This window comes from Martes martes (genome assembly GCF_963455335.1).
Source record: "Martes martes genome assembly, chromosome: 9".
In the NCBI taxonomy this organism is placed as follows: Eukaryota; Metazoa; Chordata; class Mammalia; order Carnivora; family Mustelidae; genus Martes; species Martes martes.
In genome coordinates this window covers 59,443,518-59,466,815 of record NC_137896.1, presented here as the reverse complement: position 1 = coordinate 59,466,815, position 23,298 = coordinate 59,443,518, and the positions used below count along the sequence as shown (strand labels likewise).

General features: G+C 38.6%; 1 protein-coding gene across 2 annotated transcripts in view; it reads right to left on the bottom strand.

The window, feature by feature from the left end:
• Positions 1 to 17,552, bottom strand: part of LONRF2 (LON peptidase N-terminal domain and ring finger 2) — a gene marked incomplete at both ends in the record, with an annotated part of 38,971 nt that extends 21,419 nt beyond the window's left edge. For both annotated transcript variants that reach the window (XM_080814223.1, XM_080814224.1), the window contains 2 exons: positions 7,682 to 7,800; positions 16,877 to 17,552. In XM_080814223.1, coding sequence (XP_080670349.1) covers positions 7,682 to 7,800; positions 16,877 to 17,552 — 795 coding nt within the window. The remainder of the gene's footprint in view (positions 1 to 7,681; positions 7,801 to 16,876) is intronic.
• Between the last annotated feature and the right edge of the window lie 5,746 nt (positions 17,553 to 23,298).

The window sequence follows — 23,298 nt, the reverse complement described above, 5'->3', positions numbered from 1 at the left end:
GTTTGCTAGTATTTTGTTGAGGGTTTTGCATCTATGTTCATCAGGGATATTGGCCTATAATTTTCTTTTCTTGGAATGTCCTTATCTGGATTCAGGATAAAGGTAATGTTGGCCTCATAAAATGAGTCTGGAAGTGTTCCTTCCTCTTCAGTTCTTTGAAGAGTTTGAGACAGATTGGTATTAGTTCTTCTTTAAATGTTTGGTAGAATTTACCTGTGAAACCATTTGTCCTGGGCTTTTCTTTTTTGGGAGATTTTGATTACTGATTCAATCTCCTTGCTCATTATTGGTCTGTTCAGATTTTTTATATTTTCATTAAGTCTTAGTAAGTTGTACGTTTCCAGGAATTTACACCCATTCTTTGAAGTTATGTCAATTGTTGGCATATAATTATTCAAAGTCCTTTACAATCCTTTGTATTTCTGTGGCATCAGTTGTAATGCTTCCTCCATTTATAATTTCATTCTTTTGAGTCATCTTTTTTTCTTACTCTAGCAGAAGGTTTGTCAGTTTTGTTTATCTTTTCAAGAAACCAATTCGTAGTTTCATTGATCATTTCTGTTGTCTTTCTAGTCTCTATTTTGTTTCTACTCTAATTTTTATTCCTTCTGCTAAATTTGGGCTTAGTTACTTAAGGAATAACTTAGTTACTTGAGGAATAAGATTAAGTCGTTTAAAGTATTTTTTATTAATGTAGGTATAAACCTCCCTATTAGAACTGCTTCTGCTGCACCCCATAAGTTTTGGTATGCGTGTTTCCATTTCCATTTGTCTCAAGTTTTATTTCTCCTTTGATTCTTCTTTGACTCACTGGTTGTTTAGAACTCTGTTGCTTCATTTCCACATATTTGTGAATTTTCCAGCTTTCTTCCTGTTACTATTTCTAGTTTCATGACATTGTGTCTGGAAAGAATACTTGATTTAATTAATAAGAAGATTTCAATCTTCTTAAATTTGTTAAGACTTGTTTGGTGACCTAACATATCAACCATCCTGGAGAATGTTCTGTTTGCTCTTGAAAACAATATATATTTTGCTGCTCTTGGATGGAATATTCTATATGTATTTATCAGATCCATTTGGCCTAAAATGTAGTCCAAGTCCATTATTTCCTTACTGGTTTTCTGTCTGGACAAGGTAGATTCGAGGGGGAAAGACTTTCCTCTAAAGTTGGCTGCAAGGGCACAGGCTGGCTAGGGTGCCGTGGCATAGCCTCCATGTAGATCTGGCAATGGAGTCCAACACTGGTGAAGGCTGTGGGAACACTCAGCACCCAAGACTGTGGGCATCCTATGGGTGTCTGTGATAGCAGTGGTGGCTGGGCTATTGGAGTCCTCAGTAGTAAAGCCTGCAGGGATCCTCCTATTCTATATTGTCCATGGGTGTTAAGTTCTAGCCAAGAGGATCCCCTTTGGTGATGGTGTGCTGGCATTCACAGCAGCAGAGAAGCTGGGGTCACAGGCTCAGTGATATGCAGAACTACCTCAGCCCATGGTCTGGGCCACAGACTCCCTTAGCTCTGATGATAGTATCTGAGGTGTAAGAGTGTGTGCAAATCACCTGTGGAACTGGCATCTGGGTCTCTGGACCTCCTTGCAGTGACTTGAGTTTAGGAGGATGAGATGCCTCAGCAGCTAGCCCAGTGGTAACAGGGCAAAGAGGTATCCCAATTCAGGACCAAGGGGTGGGGCACAGAGCAGCAGCTGTATGGCCCCCAGTGATGGCACAACAGCAGCTACATAGCCCCAACTCAGGACTAAGGGGGTGGGATACACAGCAATGGCAGCCTGACCCAGTGGTAGCAGGTCAAAGTCAACCCTTAGGACCCGGAATGCAGGATACAGAGCAGCAGAAGCTCAGATTTGAAATGGTGGGTCAGTAACAAGGCTTAGGACTGAGGGGGTTGGCCACAACACAGAGGCAGCTCTGCTTCCTGTAGATGGTGAGGCCCTGTAGCATTCTAGTCCTGGAGAGCAGGGCAATAACTTGGACTCCAGGGGGCAGGTGTCACCACAGCAACAATGCTAGCCGTGGGAAGGAGACCCTGAGGCAGAATTCTGGGTAGCTCCATCAGCTGGGTTCAGCATTGGTTAAGAGTATTGGGGTCCTCAGTAGCAAAGCCTGCAGAAGCTCATGGTGATGACAAGGATTAAAAGAGTCCTCTGGTTCTCTTTACTCAATGGGGTGAAAATCCTCTGAGGGGATCCTTCTTGCTGTTGAGCTGCTCTGGACTGGGAGATGGAGTGACAGAGGTAAAATACTTCCTACACTTTTCTTTGCGGCCATCCTTAGTTCTGGGGCTCTGCAGAGTTTCTATTGCTGCTGCTTTACTGTAGTCCAGAGCTGTTTTCATTGCTTTATAGTTGCTTATTTATTGTTTTTGTTGATTTTGTGGGGGAAATGAGTGTTGGGACCCCCCTAGTCTGCAATCTTGCTGACATTTTCTGTTAAATGTTGATGTGCCTATGGATTATTTTCAGTCTTTGACTATTACGAATTAAGCTGTTATAAATATCACATTAACATCTTTTTACTTCTCTTGGGAAAATATCTAAAAGCATGATTGTTAGGTCACATAGGAAGTGTATGCTTAACTTTATTTTTTCTTAAGAAGTCTTTTTTTTTTTAAGATTTTATTTATTTATTTGACAGAGATCACAAGTAGGCAGAGAGGCAGGCAGAGAGAGGAAGAGAAGCAGACTCCCTGCTGAGTAGAGAGCCTGATGCAGGGCTTGATCCCAAGACCCTGGGATCATGACCTGAGCCAAAGGCAGAGGCTTTAACCCACTGAGTCACCCAGGCATGGCATGCTTAACTTTAAAGAAACTTCCAAAACTGTCTTCCATTGTGGCTGTACTATTTTGCATTCCCACCACATTGTATATCCTTGTTCACACTTAGTATGGTCGGTCTTTTAAGTTTAAGCCATTTTGGTGGGTATTTAGTGGTATCTCCTTGAGGTTTTAATTTGCAATTTTCCTAGTGACTAATCATGTGGAGCCTCTTGATATTCCTATGTCTTCTTTAGTGAAGTATTTGTCCCTGCCCATTACTTAACCGGGTTATTTACATTATGATTGAATTGGTAAGTGTTCTTTATATATGCTATATATGATATATGGTTTACCAGATATATGTCTTGCAAATATTTTCTCCCATTCTGTTTGCCATTTTGTTTTTGTAGCAGCATCTTTTGAAAAACAGAGTTTTCAATTTTGATGAAGACCAATTTATCTTTTTTTTTCACAATCTGTCCTGTGTCCTGGTTAAAAAATCTTTGCTTTACAAAAAGCATCAGAGATTTTTATGTTTTGATTCAGATATGCTATGGTTATAGGCTATATGTTTAAGTCTATGCTTCATTTTGTGTTAATTTTAATATACAATATAAAGAGAGAGTTGAGGTTCATTTTTTTTTTTTTGGTAAATAGATATTCACTTGTCTCCTACTAAAATCATGAAAAATTATCCTTTCCCTATAGAGTTATTTTTGCACTATTGTAAAAAACTAATTCACCACTTATGTGTAGGTGTATTTCTATACCGTCTTCTGTTTCAGTAATCTAAACAGGTCTCATTACTGTAGTTTTATAGTAAGTCTTGGTATCGGGTAGTGTATTTCCTGCAACTCCATTCTTATTTTTTAAAATAGTTTTGGCTCTTCTGTCCCTTGTATTTCCATAAATGTGTGGAAATTTATACATACATAAATATATGTATGTTTTAAAGCCAATTTGTCAAAATCTGCAAAGAAAAATACCAGAATTTTAATTGGGGCTGTGTTGTTTTTATTTGGGGAATCTGTCATCTTATTAATATTGAGTCTTCTGATCCATGAACATGGTCCATATTTATACTTATTTACTGATACTTAATTTCTCTCAGCAATGTTTTGTAGTTTTCAGTATACAGATCTTGTAGGTACTTTCATTAACTTTATCCCTAAATATGTCACTTTTAAAAAACTATTATAACAGTATTATTTTTAAAATATCATTTTTATAATTGTTTCTTGTTGGTGAGTAGAATATGATTAGTTTCATTAATGCATACCACCTCATATCCTGCAAGCTTTTTGTAAATTTCTTGAGATTTCCCAGCAATTATGTCAACTGTGAATAGACAGTATTGCACTTTCCTCTTTATTTTTTTTTTTTTTTACTTTCCTCTTTATTATTTATGCCTTTTATTTCTTTTCTTTTCTCTTGTTTTAATTTTTGTTTTTTGTTTTTGTTTTACCATTCTGTCTAGGACCTCCAGTACCTTATTGGTAAATGGTAAAAGCAAACACCTTTTATTTTTCTTGGTCTTAGCAGAAAAACATTCCATTCCCTACCATCAAGTATGATGTTTTCTGTAAGGGTTTTCATAGATAATAGTTATCAGACTGAGGAAATCCCCCATTTCTAGTTCATACAAAGTTTTTAACATGAAGGGCATTCAGTTTTATCAAGTGCTGTATCTTCTTCATTTATTGCATTTTTTCATTCTGTCAATACATACAAATTTATTTTCAAATGAGATAATGAGAGATATCAGTTTAAAGTTGTTTTTTAATATTTTTGCCTGTTATTTTTTAATCATAATAATGCTGTTCTCATAAAATAAGTGTTACCTCTTATTCTGTTTTCCAGAAGAGTCTTAGAAGGACTGATATTCTTTCTTCCTTAAATGTGTGATAGAATTCAACAGTAATTCCATCTGGTCGTGATATTGGGGGGGGGCGGTTAACTACAACTTCAGTTTCTCTAAAGAGCGATAAGGTTATTGAGGTTCTCTATTTCTTCTTGAATGAACACTGGTAGTTTGCTTTCAAGGATTTTGTTAATTCTAGGTTGTTGAATGTATTGGTATAAAGTTGTTCATAAAATTGTTCCTTTTTTTTACCCTTTTAAGGTCTGTGGGATCTTTAGTAATAGCTCCTCTTATTCCTGATATTAGTAATCTGTACCTTTTCTCTTTTTTTCCTGATTAATCTGAAGTATATCAATTTCACTGATCATTTCAAAATAATAGGTTTTGTTTCATTGACTTTTCTTTATTGCTTTTCTGTTTTCAATTTATTGACTCTTAGCTCTTCTATTTATTTCTTACTACTTTTATTTTAATTTGCTCTTCTTTTCTTAGTTTTTTGAGGAAACAGATCACTCTTTTGAGACCTTACTTAATCATTTACAATTGTTATAAATTTCCCTCAAAGAATTGCTTAGCTGCATATGACTAATTAGATGTAATGTGCCTTTATTATCAATGATTTCAAATAGTCCCTAGTTTCCTTTGTGATTTCTTCTTTATTCCATGGATTGTTTAGAGGTAATCTGATTAAAACAGGTATCTAAGGATTTCCTGAATGTTTTATTGTCATCAGTTACTCTTTTCATTCTATTATCAGAAAGCATACTCTTCAAGATTTCAATAATTTGAAATCTATTGAGACTTATTTTACCAGCATAGGACTCCATGAGCATTAAAAAGCACAGGTATGGGTGCCTGGGTGGATCAGTTAATTAAGCAACTGCCTCCAGCTCAGGTCATGATCCCGGAATCCCGGGATCGAGTCCCACATGTGGCTCCCAGCTCCATGGGGAGTCTGCTTCTCCCTCTGACCTTCTCCCTCTCATGCTCTCTCTTACTGTCTCTCTCTCAAATAAATAAATAAAATCTTAAAATAAAATAAAAAGCACAGGAATGCTTACCCATTTGGATAAGATCAAACTTATCACACACCTACTTGTATTTCTCATATGGGCAAATATTTTGTTAGTACTGGTTTATCTATCTCCATTTGCACCAAAAGCTTTGAATTAGTATCAGCCAAGATGGATGGCTTGAAAGGACAGTTTTTGCCTGGATAAAGCACACTGGTCTAGGAGTCCCCAACCAACCAAAGTTGGTTCTACAAGTGCTTCCGTCATCTCAACCACAGCTGGACACTTCACCCTTCCCTCAGTCCTTTCAACTTACTTTTCAATGTCACTTCTGCCCTAATCCTTTAGTTATAGTACTAACCTGGAAACAAATTTCTATCCTTCATTATCTTAAATTGATTTATTATGGTATACTTCTATTAACATTGTTTTTCACTAGGCATTTATCAAGAATTGAGGTCCACAGATTTGCAATAAACCCTAAAGACATACAACTTTCATTGTTTGGCTTTTTAATCCTCAGCAACAACTTAAGCCATCTTTTTTTTTTTTTTTTTAAGATTTTATTTATTTATTTGACAGAGAGAGAGATCACAAGTAGGCAGAGAGGCAGGCAGAGAGAGAGAGGGAAGCAGCCCCCCTGCTGAGCAGAGAGCCCAATGCGAGGCTCCATCCCAGGACCCTGAGATCATGACCTGAGCCGAAGGCAGAGGCTTAACCCACTGAGCCACCCAGGCACCCCTCAGCTATTGTTTTTATATTAACAAAGTTTATTTTGTGTCATCACAGAAAGCAGTATTAGACCTTTCCAACATAGGCTAAAATTATACCAAAATACATACAAAACACTTACCTTTCACTAACATACATACATATATTCCATGCATATTAGGGCCCAACTGTTAATCATGATTATTATAGGAACTTACTAAAGTGTAATTTTAAACATTTCCCCTTTACTCACAAATTTATATAATTTTATCATTGTTTATATATTCACTTTTTTTTTTTTTATTTGACAGATCACAAGTAGGCAAGAGAGCCAGGCAGAGAGAGAGAGGAGGAAGCAGGCTCTCCACGGAGCAGAGAGCCCGATGTGGGGCTCGATCCCAGGATCCTGGGATCATGACCCGAGCTGAAAGCAGAGGCTTTAACCCACTGAGCCACCCAGGTGCCCCTATATATTCACTTATTAAAAAGTCATATTATTCAGCTAAATATTTGAAAGTAATCTAAGCTATTTTTTAATTAATTATTGTGTTATGTTAGTCACCATACAGTACATCATTAGTTTTTGATGTTGTGTTCCAAGATTCATTGTTTACATGATACCCAGTGCTCCATGCAATATGTGCCTTCCTTAATACCCACCACACGCTCACTCATCCCTCATCCCCCATCCTCCTCCCCTCTGAAATCCTCAGTTTGTTTCTCAGAGTCCACAGTCTCTCTTGGTTCATCTCTCCCTCTGATGGCCCCTCCTTCACTTTTCTTTTCTTTCTCCTAATGTCCTCCATGTTATTCCTTATGTTCCACAAGGGAAACCATATGATTATTGACTTTCTCTGCTTGACTTATTTCACTCAGCATAATCTCCTCCAGTCCCATCCATGTTGATACAAACGTTGGGCATTCATCCTTTCTAATGGCTGAGTAACAGTCCATTGTGTATACAGACCACATCTTCTTTAACCATTCGTCTGTTGAAGGGCATCTTGGCCTCTCCACAGTTTGGCTATTGTGGCTATTGCTGCTATGAACACTGGGGTGTATATGGCCCTTCTTTTCACTACCTCTGTATCTTTGGGGTAAATACCCAGTAGTGTTTCTTAACTAAATCCATTTGGGAGACTTTTTGGTCTTTTAAACTGAGTTGGTTTATTATGAAGTGGATTGCTACATTCAGACTACTATCATGAAGGAAATGAACACTGTGTATAGGTACCTAATCACAATCACTAGTTTATTTTTAAGAAAATCCCATAAACTTACATTTATTATCTCCAAAGCCAACAAATACCTTAGTCAAATACCTTAGTTAAGAGAGGTTCATCCTGACAAACTGCATTGGCATCCTGGAGAGCCTGCTCGTAGTTCTTCATGGTTAAATATAACTCTGCTCGCAGCAGCAATAACGAATTATCTCTAGGAGCTGAAAGACATGGGCAACAGAAAAAAATTAAAATGACATTTAAAAATAAATCTTTAGGTCACTAAAAATATTAAATTGGAAAATAAACATAAAGGCAAAAGAAATATTTCCTCCCTCAAATCATATGTGGTTTAATAGCTTGATAAGTATACTTTATAAAGCTTCTCTCAGGAAAACAGAAAGAGTATTAACAAGACTTCAAAATGCACCAAGAAAAACAGACTGTCGAAAACACACTAGGCACAGCATAATCTACAATAATAATTAGTAAATGCTGAACCATCTTAATGCTATAACTAGGCCTTAAAAATGAAGAGTTAAAATAACTTTCTTGTGGGGTTCCTAGGTGGCTCAATGGGTTACACATCTGCCTTCAGCTCAGGTCATAATCCCAGGATCCTGGGATTAAGCTCTGCATCTGGCTCTTTGCTAAGCGAGGATCCTGCTTGCTTCTCCCTCTCCCTTTGTCTGCTTGTGCTCTCTCTGTTAAATAAATAAAATCTTTAATAAATAAATAACTCTCTTGAAAGTACACAAGGAAATTCATACTCAAGAAACAAAAACGCATAATTTGTTTTCTTATACAACTGCATGGATGTGGACTTACCATCATAATTGTACCTACAGTATGTCCTCTTAAGTGAGAAAAGAAGGGGAAAAAAAACTTCCTCAACCAGAAGAGAGCTTGAGAAATGCTCATATGAGACTATGGAGAAACACCTATCTACGCAGAAGTAAAGAGTGACTCTGTGAGCTGATGTATGGTATGTGAAGTCCCTGACTTGGCAAGGTACCATGGGAAAGTGACAAAGCCAGAGCCCATGAAAGGAGAACCATCATAGTCATTTTCATACTGATGGACCTGGTTCAGTCTACCTACACTCATCACAGCATCTTTGTTATAGAGCAACAGCATGCATTTTAATTGACAATAAATATTCTAAGTACCTAATGTGTTCTCATTTCTCTACCTAATACCTGTTTCAGTTTGCTCCAAATCCTAGACCCTGACTCTCTCTCAAACTAGGCACTTGGTATTTTCCAAATGCCACCATGTCTCTTCTTAGTTTATGCAGGTAAGTAAGCAAGTGTGCATAACAGAACTCATGCAAAAGGATATTACATCAAACCATGGTGGGGCTACTTATGACTGTGTTATTGCTACATATGTGTAGTATAGGGAAGATCTGTCAAGGAAAAAAGGTGGAAAAAGAGGAAAGAAATGGCAGAAATGGAGAATCTAGCAATAAAAGTTGAACCTTTTAAAATAACATTGACTAGTTAAAGATCAACAACTTTTTTTTTTGCAAAAAGCCAAACAGTAAGTATTTCAGGTTTTGTAGGCCAGGAAGAAACTTAAGGCTATTGTACAGGTACTTATATAACAAGAGAGAAAACAAATTTTCACACAAAATTTTTTATTGACAAAATTTTAAACTAACAGTAATAATTTAGTACTTTTTTGTTAACGCAGGTCTACTAATTAGAAGAATGGAATTCTTTGGGAGAAGGGACATTTCCTTAAAGTTCAAAGTTGGTGTTCCCTATGATCAAAATAAATCGAAAATGTTCATGTGTTGGTTATGATCTCTAATGACATTTTATGTTTTTCATCTTAGAATATGAAATATGGATGTCAATCTACAAGCATATGGTTTTAAAATGAGCATTTTGTTTTTGTTTAGATGTTCTCTGTAGAATTCTATTAGATTCTTCTCATATTTGTCTCTGGAGTATGTCATTATACAGTAAATATAATTACAGATTAATCATTTCCAACTGAAGACTAAGTGAAAGTTCCTCAAATGCACAATTAAATGCACTTTCAAATTCAGAAATAACCTGTAGGGATTTTGGAAATCTCAAAAAAAAAAAGGCTGCTAGAACTATAGTTCAAACTTAAATACTCATGCTGCAAATGTGGATGAGACTGAAGATCTCTCACTTTGTCAGAGTTGATTCTCTTGACTCTTCTAAACAACCATATCATGCGCAAGGTGGCATGCTCTGGCATGTTAGGTTTTATTTCTTGCGTTTCTTTTTATTTACACATTGCTGTAACAGTGGTGATAGCAGACATTTTTCTCTTATTCTTGAATTTAAAAAAGGACACGTGGAATGTTTTAACATAAATTATGTTTACTGTAAGATCCTGACAGAGAATATTCATCAAATTAGTTACATTTCTTTCTATTCCTAGTTTTCTATGAAAGCATTATAGCAGTATGTGAGAGGTTCCTTGGGAGTGTATCTCCTTAAATCTGTCTTTATAGTGAATTACATTGAACAATTTGTCTAATACTGAAATACCCTTATATTCTTGGAATGAGCTCATCTTGACCTTCAGTCTTACTGTATGGCTGGATTCAAATACTAAGAAATTTAATTAAGATTTTGGCAACTAATGTACATATATAAGACTAGCCTGTAAATTTTTTCTTAAGCTTTACTTGATTGTAGTATCAAAATTACATTAATCTTACAAAATTAAATGCAAAATTTCCCATATCTATGATCTGTAATAAGATGAAAGTTAATCTTCCTTGAAAGTTTGTTAAAACTTGCTTGACCACAGTGTCTTTTTCAAGAGAAAAGCCCTGAGTAACACTTCTATTTTGTTTATGATTATTGGTCAATGTCAGGCTTTTACTTCTTCTTGGGTCAATTTAGTTTCCTTAAAATTGTAGTTTCCTTAAAATTGTCAATATAGTTTCCTTAAAATTGTCCTTTTTACATAGGCTTTAAAATCTGTTATGTTCTTTTATATCTTCAATTATGCTTTTTCTTCACTCTTGATCCCATTTATGTTTTTTCTTCATCACATTTGCCAAACATTTGTTTCTTTTATTGGTCTTTGTAATGAACCAGCTTCTGACTTCTTAGCCAACTCAATTTTTGTTTTGTTTTGTTTCACTAATGTTTTCTTCATTATTTCTTTGCTTACACTTATGTTAGCTTACTTGATCTTGACAAAATTTTTGGAATTAAAAACACTCCTCATTTACCTTGATTTTTAATCATTCTTTTCTAATGAATACATTTAAACCTCTACTCCTCACATTTTTTTTTTTTTAAAGATTTTATTTATTTATTTGATACAGAGAGAGAGAGAGAGAGATCACAAGTAGGCAGAGAGGCAGGCAGAGAGAGAGGGTGAAGCAGGCTCCCTGAGCAGAGAGCCTGATGCAGGGCTTGATCCCAGGACCCCGAGATCATGACCTGAGACGAAGAGAGAGGCTTAACCCACTGAGCCACCCAGGTGCCCCTCTACTCCTCACATTCTAAAGTCTCCTTTTACTCAAGTCCAAAACAATAATTTCCCATCCAGACAGTGAATGAATCAAACCGTTTTCTTTGTTGACTTCCACCATTTGGCAATCCATTTATGAAGCCAGAACTTCATAATTTAATCTTTTAAAACATTTCAAATAAATCCCTATACATTTCCTAAGCATTAAGCCTTAAGTTTAATAAAACTGAGAGAATTTTTGGAGGAATCACAAAAAATAAATGGAAAAGGAAAAGAACTTAAAATTCTTTGTGTGGAGACAGCTTATGGAAGAAAACTGCATGTGTGCACCTTCCAAGAAACTGACAAAAATATCCAAACAGTTGACCAGTTATTCCCTGTATGAGGAAAGCAGTCAACAAGAGTACAGTTTGAGAACCAGGCTTTGTAAGGCAAAGAAGAGATAGTCTACTCTCTACACTTGTGTTTAAGGTTAATCAAAGACTCTTCTCCAACTGCAACCCAGGGTCATCATCATGCTGGGAGCTAGAGTTACCACCATAAGACCTGTCAAATGAGTGGGCAGTGATGACAAGGAGAGAACTCTGTAAGTGTTATTTAGGAAGAGTTGAATGAATTGATATACAAAGCAATGACAGCTAAGTAGTGGTCCTGGAGAATAGAAAGAATAAACAGCAGCACTCCTCATGGGTTATTTGTTCAAAGTGATGTAGGACTTACAAAGTCAAAGCTACAAATCATAAGTGCGTATCTTGAACTTCTATATACATACACACCTGAGTGATCACTATCCAGATCAGGGCTTAAGAAGGCTCCTTTGCATACTTTCCAAGGTAGTACACATTTCCTAAAGGTAACCACCATTCTGAATTCTACCACCATGGATTACTTTCACCTGCTTCTAAACTTATACACGGGGTTATATGAATAGAATGTACTCTTCTGTATCTGTCACTATCATTTTCTGAGATTCCTCCATATTGCTGTTTTAAAAAAAAAAACCTGCTGCATAATACACTGTATGACTTGATTTATATACTCATTCTACTGGTGGGTTGTTATCCAAATATTTTTGGCATATATTTATGTATATATATATATGTGTGTGTGTGTGTGTATATATCTGCCATGAAGATTCTTACAGATGTCTTTTGTTGGCATAAGCATTAATTTCTATTTGGCATATACTAAAAAATGGAAATACTGTGCCAGAAGTTATGTTTATATTTATCTTTACTAGGCAGTCCCAAACATATTTAACTTGCACCAGTTTTCACTTCCACCAGCAATATAAGAGTTTCGATTGCTTCCAATACTTGCCAAAACTAGATACGGTTACTCTTTTTCATTTTCAGGTATGCTTTAGTATCTTATTTTAAATTTGCATTTGGTAAGTAATTACACTGGGCACCCTTCCATATATTTATTGCCCATTTTGATATCTAGTTTTACAAAGCATCTGTTCGACTCTGCCTATTAGACAGACTTCCTTTTTTGCTCTTGAACTACACACATTCTTTACAGTATTCTGAATCGACATTCTCATTTAGATACATATTACAAATACCCATCACCTTTTTACTCTTTTGGGAGGTCTCTGAGGAACAGAAATTATTCATTTTAATTAAATCAAATTTATCTATCTTTTCCTATATGGTTATGCTTTTTATGTCTTAAAAAGTATCACCTACCCTAAGTTTATGAAAATATTCTATGATTTCTTTTAGATATCTGATTATAATTTCCATGTGTGATGTGCAATGGGCATCTAGGTTCATTTTTTCCCAAATGGATAAGCAACAGACTAAGACTATTTTTTTAAAATTTTTTTAAAAGATTTTATTTATTCATTTGACAGTCAGAGATCACAAGTAGGCAGAGAGGCAGGCAGAGAGAAAGGAGGAAGCAGGCTCTCCACGGAGCCAAGAGCCCGACACGGGGCTTGATCCCAGGACCCCGGGACCATGACCCAAGCCGAAGGCAGAAGCTCCAACCACTGAGCCACCAGGCGCCCCTCTTTTCTATGTGTCTATACTTGGGCCAATAAAACTCTGTGCTTATTTCTGTAGCTGCATTATACTAAGCCTCTGTATCTTGCAGTATCAGTTCTCCAGCTTTATTTTTCCTCATTATTGCCTTGGCCATTCATCAATTTCCACCCAAACCGTGAGCTGAGATTTTGACTGAGAATGCACTGAATCTGTGGTTCAATATGCACAAAACTGACGTCTTCCACTTATTTAATTTCTCACAGAAATGCGTTGTATTTTCAGTATAGAGGTCTTGAACAACTTTCAGGTATTTCAAGATCTACTCTGACAAATTTTTTTATTACATAAGTGGATTTTCTATTCTGTTTTTTACTAAGTATATATAATTATCACTGATCTTTCTGTATTAACCTTATAGTCAACAATCTTGATAATCCACTTATAACTTCTAAGAGTTCAAATGCTCCTCTGAAGTTCCTATGTACTCCAACATGTCATCTACAAATAATGTTTTATTTTTCCAACCTCAATACCTTTTTTCTCCTCATTGCACCAGCTAGAATCTTAACACAATGCAAAATGTTATGGCAGCGAACATTTATGTTCGCATGTTATGGCTGCGATGGCAGCGAACACCATTGTCACCTTTTCCTTCAGTGGGAAAACATTCAGTATTTCATCATTATGATGGTTGCTTAAGATTTTTTTAAATGTAAATTCAATTTAGTTAACATATAGTGTATTATTAGTTTTGGGGGTAGAATTTAGTTATTCATCAGCTGCATATAACACCCAGTGTTATTACATGTATCAAGTGCTTTCCTTAATGCCTATCACCCAATTAACCCTTTCCCCCCACCCACCTCCCATCCAGCAACCCTGTTTGTTTCCTAGAGTTGAGTCTCTGATGGTTTGCCTCTCTCTCCGTTTTTATTTTAATTTTACTTTTCCTTCCTTTCCCCTATATTCATCTGTTTGGCTTCTTATATTTCACATATGAGTGAAATCATATGGTATTTGACTTTCTCTGACCTATTTCACTTAGCATAATACCATTTCCATCCATGTCCTTAGAGATGGCAAGATTTCATTCTTTCTGATGGCTGAGGAATATTCCATTGCATATATATACATCTTTATCCATTCACCCGTCAATGGACATATGGGCTCTTTCTGTAGTTTGGCTATTGTGGACATTGCTGCTATGAACACTGGGGTGCATGTGCTCATTCAAATTACTATTTTTGTATCCTTTGGCTAAATACCTAGTAGTGCAATTGCTGGGTCATAGGGTAATTCTATTTTCAACTTTTTGAGGTATCTCCTACTGTCTTCCAGAGTGGCTGCACCAGCTTGCATTCCAACCAACAATGTAAGAGGGTTCCCCTTTCTCCACATCCTCGCCAGCATCGGTTGTGTCCTTCGTTGTTAATTTTAGCCATTCTCACAAGTGTGTGGTGTATCTCATTGTGGTTTTGATTTGTCTTTCCCTGCGACAAATTCTTGTAGATATTCCTTAACATATTAAGACAGTCCCCCTGTATTCCCACTTTCCTAAAAGGTGTTAACATAGGTCATATGATTTTTCTCTATTCTATAGATGTAGTGAATTACATTGGCTGATTCACAAGGATTAAATGAACACTTTCCTTGATCGTGATGTGTTTTAAGTGTACCACTGGATTCAATCTGCTAATATTTTGCTTCCCAAAGGTAAAAATTGCCCTTACTTATAATATGCTATAGTGATTTTGCCTGTTTGGATTTACAAATAGAATCACACAGTAAAAATGGTTTTGAGTCTGGCTTCTTTCACCCAACATTGCGTTTGTGATTTCTTCACACTGTAGTATGTAACTGTAGCTGGTTTACTTTCTTTCTGTGTAGTATTTCAAAAGGCATCAAAATATAGTCCCTTACTGCATTCTTATTGGACATTTGGGTTGCTTCCCCTTCAGGGCTATCTCTACATAAGGATATACACTACTGAACATTCTTGTACATTCTTTCAGTGCACATACATGCAAATCTTACTGAAATTGCTCAGCCAAAGGACCTATCTAACATTTCAAATACTACCAAACAATCTTCCAGGTGTATAATTTGCAGACCCATCTGTAGCATATGATAGTTCTCATTTCCTCCATCTTCTCCAACAGTTGATATTGTGATCTTCTACATTTCCAGCAGCTGTTTTCTTTTTAATCTTTAAGATTTATTTATTTTAGAGAGAGCATGAGCAGGGGGAGGGGCAGATGGGGAGAAGGGGAGAGAGACAGAGAGACAAAGAGAAGCAGACTCCCCACTGAGCAGGGAGCCTGCCACTGGGTTTGATCTCAGGACCCTGAGATCCTGACCTGAGCCAAAATCAAGAGTCAGCCGTTTAACTGACTTGGTCACCCAGGAACCCGAACAACTGTTTTTAAAAATTCTATACTTCTATTGTCTAAGACAGTAGCCACTAGCTACTAGTGTGGCTAGTAGGCAACAGAAATGGGACTGGAGCAACAGGGGAATGGAGATATTTACTTTTTAATTTTAACTAATTTAAATTTAAATTTAAAAGCTGAAACTTTGAATTTGGAACAATTTCAATATGACAATCTACTTTTTCAACTCTAAATTCTATAAAACTGAAATATAAAGGAAGTATTTCTGATGAAAATTTTGTATCCAAATTCTATGAAACTGAAATATAAAGGAAGTATTTCTGATGAAAATTTTGTATCCAAATTGGGGTAGGCAGCACATGTAAAATACACAATGCATTTGAAAGTTTTTTAAGTAAAATCTCCATTTTTTTTTACATTGAAGGTATGTTGAAATAATATTCTGGATGCATAGATTTAAAAAATATTAAGATAAATCTCATCTGCTTCTATTTACTTTTTACGTGTGGCTAAAAGGAAATTTAAAATTACATTATGTGGCGTACGCAGTATTTCCACTGGATAGTGCTGCTCCATGCTACATATACATAAACAAGATAGAAGAAAATTCAAAAATATACAGCCTGCTAAAGTGTGGATATATTGGCTGCAAAAATGGTACAGAATACTTGTTACATAACACAATTTCACTGCTCTACTTCAACAAAGAATCTCCCAGTTTAAACACAGGTGCACCCTCTAAAAGGGAAAACCTTAACTCTAAATTTAAAATAAAATGCATAATGACTACAGCACACAAGATTCTTTTAGTAACAAAAAATTAAGCCAAGTCTTCTTGGCTAGTGGTTTAAATCACATATAACCTGTAGCAAAAGGAAGTCTGGTCTTTTAAACTACACATTCTTAACAGGTGGGGGGAGGGGTCAAAGAGCCTGGTGCTGGTCGCAGATTTTAGTTATTTTTTAAAAATTAAACAGACACCAGTTAATACAACTATCTAACAAGCTAATCACATCATAACAACATCTAATGCGCTTTGAGAGAGAATGTGCAAGTAATAAAAGCAGAATGCAAGGGGATCCTTCCCGAATTCTTTAGCTGAAACCCCCAGAGCAAATCCTCCACATCACCAAGGCACCCCGTTTGTGCGCCTCGAGGGTGTTAGTTATTTGCATTTTCCTGCAGGACAAATAAAAACACTTGGTCATCCTCTCACTTCTAGACAGCTCAGATGGGAGTGAAAGGCAGGCTTGGCCTCGAAGGTTCTGCAAAAGACAGGACTACGGAGGCGCAGCTGGCCTCTGACACCAGCCACCCCGGTTGCTGGCTGACCTTACCACCTTCGGAAGAAAACAGCCCCTAAGCCTGAACAAAGCTCTCCATGTCCACCTCTGCTACTCGACAGGTGGGCAAGGCTGGCGGCCCAGCTCCCAAGGCCGACTTACCCAGATCCAGAGCCTGGTCGCTCCTGAGCAGCGCGGCCTCGTACTGCTGCTGGCGCTGCAGAGTCCGCGCCTGGCCCGCCAGCCTGCGCACGCGACACTCGGCCGGGAAGCACTTCTCCAGCAGGCCGTTCAGCACTACGTTGACTCGCCGGGCCTGCGGCCGGGCCGTCCCCGACTCCACGCAGCGCTTGCACACCGTTAGCCCGCACGGTAGGGTCACCGGCTTGTAGAGCAGCCGCTGGCAGCGCGGACAGCCCAGCAGGTCACGGGGCGCAACGGGCCCCGAGGCCGGCTGCTCCCCACGCGGCTCCTCGGGGGCGCGGCCCGGCCTCCCATCTTGTAGCCGCCACTCGCGCCGGCCCAGGGCGCGCGCGAGGCTGCTCACCAGGTCCCCCAGCTCCTCGGGCCGCAACGCCCGGAGCCGCGCGGCGCCGCGGAACGCGCCCAGGGCCTCGGCTAAACGGCCCGAGCAAGCCAGCGCGTCCCCCAGCCGCAGGCACAGGCCGCGGTCGGGCTGCGCCAGCCCGGTCAGCATCGAGCGAAAGAGCTCCGCTGCTATTTGATACTCGCCGGTGCGGAAGGCCTCGTCGCCCTTCTGCAAGCGCTCGGCGAACGACTCCCCGCAGTCGCAGCCGAGGCACTGGGGCGGGGGCGGCGGGACCCGTTCGGGACTCATAGCTGCGAGGCTGCGGCGCTGTAGGCCGGGACGGAAGAAGCCTAGACGAGAGGATGCTCCGCTGCCTCGGGCCGGGCGGCGGGACCGCGGCCGCCGCCTTCGCCGAGAGCCACGCGCGTCTGGGGGCGGCCGCTGGCTGCCGCGGCTACCACTGGCGGGGGCGGGCGCCAGGATGGGGCGGTGTCCCCCGCGCGGCGTGGGAGGCCGGTCCCGCAGGGCCACAACCCCACCCGGGCGGGGGCGGGGCAGACACAGCCCGAGTCCCCGTGCAAACCGAGCGCCCTCCTCGCCCCGCTCGCTTATGTAACCCAGGTCGCCTGTGAGAACGTGGCGACCCCCTCCCCACGTCCGCGTTGCCTGGAAACGATCTCCCTCCTGGTCCCGGGGCGGCCGGGCGCGCGTGTGCGTGCGCGTTCGCCTACACGCGCCCTTCGCCGCGCGCTCTCTTCGCGCCGCCGCGGCCGCGCCCGCGCCCGGAACAGGTGTCCGGTGCCTGCCCCGCGCCCGGCTCTCCTCCAGCGGAGGCTGTTACAAAGCACGTCACGAATTTGATTCAGGAAACTGTCTTAGGTGACAGGAGAGCCTGAAGTGGGCACTGAACAGATCTCCAGCAAGCTTCCTAATGGAACTCTAAATTTTGCACCGGACATTTTAGAATTGGAATTTAGAACAGTAGATTTAATAGAGAACCTAAAGAAATCCCGCGCTAGGTGCTGGGAGGAGGAGGAATCTGAGAAATGACAATTGTACTGCGCCCTGGATTTAGAAAAGCAGAAATAGGATTTTTAAAAATGTCTCCTGACGTGGAGTACTGCAGACAGAAGTTGCTGGAAAGAAGGAGTTAAAAGCTACATTGGTGTATGAGCAAGGACTAAATGTTCTGTCTGTGCTCATTAACCAGCTTTTAGAATTCTTCACTAGACCTGGCCTATTGTTTCTTGATTGTTCCACCATATATATTCTATGTATTTGAATGCAATTAAATGCAATATGCCAAAATCCATATGTTCATGATGTCAAGTCGAAATTTCTTTATTCTAAATTTGTGAGGCTTAACATTAAAGCTAGTGACTAAGGAAATATAAAATACCTAAATCAAATCTGGTTTGGGGGAAGGGGAAATGCCTCCTCCTTAGGTGAAGAGAGAAAAATTAGACTAATTTACAAAGGGAAAAAAGAGACAACTTTGGCCAACCTTCTAGTCCTATAATCAATGCAGGGTACATCCCATGACTTCCCATCCCTCCACCAGCCCTTTCCATGAATGATTTCCAAAGGTCACAGGGCACGACGGTCTCTCTATTTTGACCGATAACAGTTACAGTCAGGTAGGTTTTGATGTGTTTCTCATTACTGAATTATTCCAAACTATCTTTTTAATCACTTTTGAGTTTTTTAAATCTACAATTCACTTACTTGAAGGTTGCTTATTCAACAAATTCACAACCAGCAACCAGAAAGCTAGGAGGAAAAAGCTGAGAAGTTAGTACTACAAAGACGATACGCTAAAGATTAACACATCTTTCCATTTAAGTCTTATATGATTTGTCTCAGCGATGTTTTGTAGTTTTCAGTGTACAGGTCTTATACTTTTTTTCACACTTATACTTAAAATTTTCACAATTTTTGCAATAGTGTAAATAGCATTGTTTTAAAAATTTCAATTTCTGCTTGTTGCTAGTATATAGAATCCAATTATTCATTCCATAGGTTACTTAGAGGTATGTTACTTAGTTTACAAATATTTGAGATTTTGTAGGTAGTTTTTTATTATTGATTCCTATTTTCAATCCACTGTGGTCAGAGAACATACTTTCTATGACTTGACTATGTTTAAAATTTATTGAGACTTGTTTTATCATTCAACTATGTAATATATTAGTAAATTGTCCAAGTGCACTTGGAAAGAATGTGTATTCTGTTGCTGGGTGGAATGTTCTATATATGTCAATCAGTTGGTTGGTAATACTGGTCAAGTCTTCTATATCCTTACTGATGGTCAGTATACATGTTTTACTGATTGTTGGGAAAAGGATATTGAAATCTCCAACTATAATTATGAATTTATTTCACCTTACGGTTTTATCAGTTATTGCTTCATATATTTTGAAGAATCAGTATTAAGATGCCAATTTTCCCCAAATTGATTTATGAATTCAAATCTATCTCAACCAAAATCCCAGCAAGCAGGAACTTCTGCTCTGACCTCAATTCTAGGAGGAAGGACTATTTGGCAAAGTGGGAGTGATGTGAACTTGCAAGAAATTCTTCGTTAGAGTGAATTACAGACAAGGAAAAAGAAAGTGGTATTATTTAGCATGTACCTTAAATCTTAAAAACAATACTTCATAATTTCCAGGGAAAAGATAATCATGAATTATGATGAAACTTTATAACAGAAAGGAGACTCATAAACATTAATTTATGCCAGTGTATTATTGTTATTATTTTTTCAGTGTTCCAAGATTCATTGTTTATGCACTACACCCAGTGCTCCATGCAATACTTGCCCTCCTTAATATCCACTACCAGGCTCACCTATCCCCCTACCCCCCTCCCCTCTAAAACCCTCAATTTGTTTCTCAGAGTCCACAGTCTCTCATGCTTCATCTCCCCCTCCAATTTCCCCCAACTCACTTTTCCTTTCCTTCTGATGTCCTCCATGTTATTCCTTATGCTCCACAAGAAAATGAAACCATATAATTGACTCTTTCTGCTTCACTTATTTCACTCAGCATAATCTCCTCTAGTCCCATCCATGTTGATGCAAAAGCTGGGTATTTCCGATGGAGGTGTAATATTCCATTGTATATATGGACATTATCTTCTTTATTCATTCTTCTGTTGAAGGACATCTTTCTTTCCACAGTTTGGCAACTGTGGCCATTGCTGCTAAACATTGGGGTACAGATGGACCTTCTTTTCACTACATCTGTATCTTTGGGGTAAATACCCAGTAGTGCAATTGCAGTGTCATAGGGAAGCTCTATTTTTTATTTCTTAAGGAATCTCCACACTCTTTTCCAAAGTGGCTGCACCAACTTGCATTCCCACCAACAGTGTAAGAGGGTTCCCTTTTCTCCCCATCCTCTCCAACACTTGTTGTTTACTGTCTTGTTATTTTGCCTGCCAATGTATTATTAATTGAGGTCACAGTGGTAGTGGGAATTGAGGGTAGGTTCAGATTACACCCAACCTCACATGATGTTGTAGACTGTAGCTTTCACTTTGAGTGAAGTGGGATGCCATTGGAGGTTTTAAGCAGAGAGCTGACATGATCTGACTTACATTTGAAAATGTTCACACTGGGGGGCGCCTGGGTGGCTCAGTGGGTTAAGGCTGAGCTGCCTTCGGCTCAGGTCATGATCTCAGGGTCCTGGGATCGAGTTCCGCATCGGGCTCTCTGCTCAGCGGGGAGCCTGCTTCCCTCTCTCTCTCTCTGCCTGCCTCTCTGCCTACTTGTGATCTCTCTCTGTCAAATAAATAAATAAAATCTTAAAAAAAAAAAAAGAAAGAAAATGTTCACACTGGTTGTTATGTTAACCTATAGCAGGTTATTGTACAACCTCAATAATAACATAAGAAACTTGTATCATACTTCCACTCTCCATCCCACCTTTTGTGCTATTCTGTCCTAGATTTTTTTTCTGGAAAAAAAAAAATCTTCATTTTGCCTTCCATTATTTTTAGTGATCACAGAATTCTAAGTTGAAATTACTTTCAGCAATTTAAAATGTTTTCCATTGCTCTGGCTTACATAGTTTCCGATAAGAAATCTATGATTATTCTTTGTTCCTCTTTAGGTAAGACGTCTTTTTTTTTCTTTTGATCACTCTTAAGGTTTTCTGCTTAACACTGTTTTCAGGAATTTGAAGTGTCTTACTCTGTTTTTTGGAGGATAGTTATTTTCACTTTTTGGGTTCATTGAGCTTCTTAGACTCAATGAATGTATATTGTTTAGATCAAATTGGGAAATTAGGGAGCCGTTATTCCTTCAAATATATGTTTCTGTCCCTCCTTTTCTCCTTTTAGTAGTTCAAGTACACTAGAGTACTTGATATTATCCCATGGGTCACTGAGGCCCTGTTCATTTATTTTCAGTCTTTCGTATCACTGTGCTTCCTTTTGGATAGTATTTTGGATACTCTATATGCATTTTGGATACTACTACCATCTATTGCTATGTGTTTTAAGTTCACTAATCTATTCTTTTGCAGGATCTAATCTGTACATTTTTTCCTATCCGGTGATTTTTTTTTTAATTTTCAGAGATTTTTTGCTCCTTAAAGAATGTTATGCACTTATTAGAAATGAGATTTACAAAGGATTTTTTATGACATAGACAAATGTTTATGAGATGATACATAATAAAATATATTCATTAAAAGCATAAATTAAAAAATAAAACCAAAATTATACAATTTGACCTCAAAATTTAAAATGCAAAGAAAAATGACCAGGAGAAAATATTGCAAATATTAAGAATGGGCGTTGTTTCCAGGAAACAGGATCATATGAGTACTCTAACTGTTTCTCTGGTCTCCTTATACTGTTACTACTTTCAAAACTTCTACAGAGAGCGTTATATTGCGTTCAAAGTAAGAATGACAATCCCTTTTTATTTATTTAAAGATTTGATTTATTTGAGATAGAGCAAGAGTGAGACAGAGAGAGAGCGTGCACAAGCAGTGGGAGCAGGAAGCAGAATGAAAAGCAGGCTCTCTGCTGAGCAGGGAGCCTGATGCAGAACTTGATCCCAGGACTCTGGGATTATGACCTGAGCTGAAGGCAGATGCTTAACTGACTGAGCCACCCAGGCGCCCCGACAATTCCTTTTTTAAAAAGCAGTACAGAATGACTGAGCCATCCAAGTGCCCCATATCACCATTCTTTATCTATTTATTTATTGATGGACCCTTGGATGCTCCCATAGTTTGGTTATTATAAATAATGCTTCAATAAACATAGGATGGCAGGTATCCCTTTGAATTAGTATTTTTGTATTTGGGGGGGAGGTAAATGTGCACTAGTGCAATTACTGGATTGTAGGGTAGTTCTATTTTTAACTCTTTCAGGAACCTCCATACTGTTTCCCACAGTGACTACATGGGTTTGCATTGCCACCAGCAGTACACAAGGGGTTCCTTTTTCTCCAAATCCTCACCAACACCTGTTGTTTCTTGTGGTGTTGATTTTAGCCATTCTGACAGGTATGAAGTGTTTTCTCATTGTAGGTTTGAGTTGCATTTCCCTGATGATGTGTGATGTTGAACATTTTTCATGTGTCTGTTGGACAGTGGGATGTCTTTTTGGGGGGGAAGTGTCTGTTCATGTCTTCTGCCTATTTTCTATTTGGATTGTTTGGTTTTGGGGTGTTGAGTTGCAAAAGTTCTTTATATACTTTGGATACTAACCCTGTATCAGATGTGTCATTTGTAAATATCTTCTTTCATTCAGTAAGTTGTCTTTTGGTTTTCTTGTTTCCTATACTGTGCAGAAACTTTTTATTTTGATATTGTCCCAATAGTTTAATTTTGCTTACCTCAGGAGACATATCTTTTAAAAAAGTCACTACAGCTGATATCAGAGAAATTACTGCCTGTGCTCTCTTCTCAGAATTTTACATTTCATGTCTCACATTTAGGTCTTTAATCTGTTTTGAGTTTATTTTTGTGTGTTTTTTAAGAAAGTTGTCCAGTTTCATTCTTTTGCATGTAGCTGTCCAGTTTTCCTAACACCATCTATG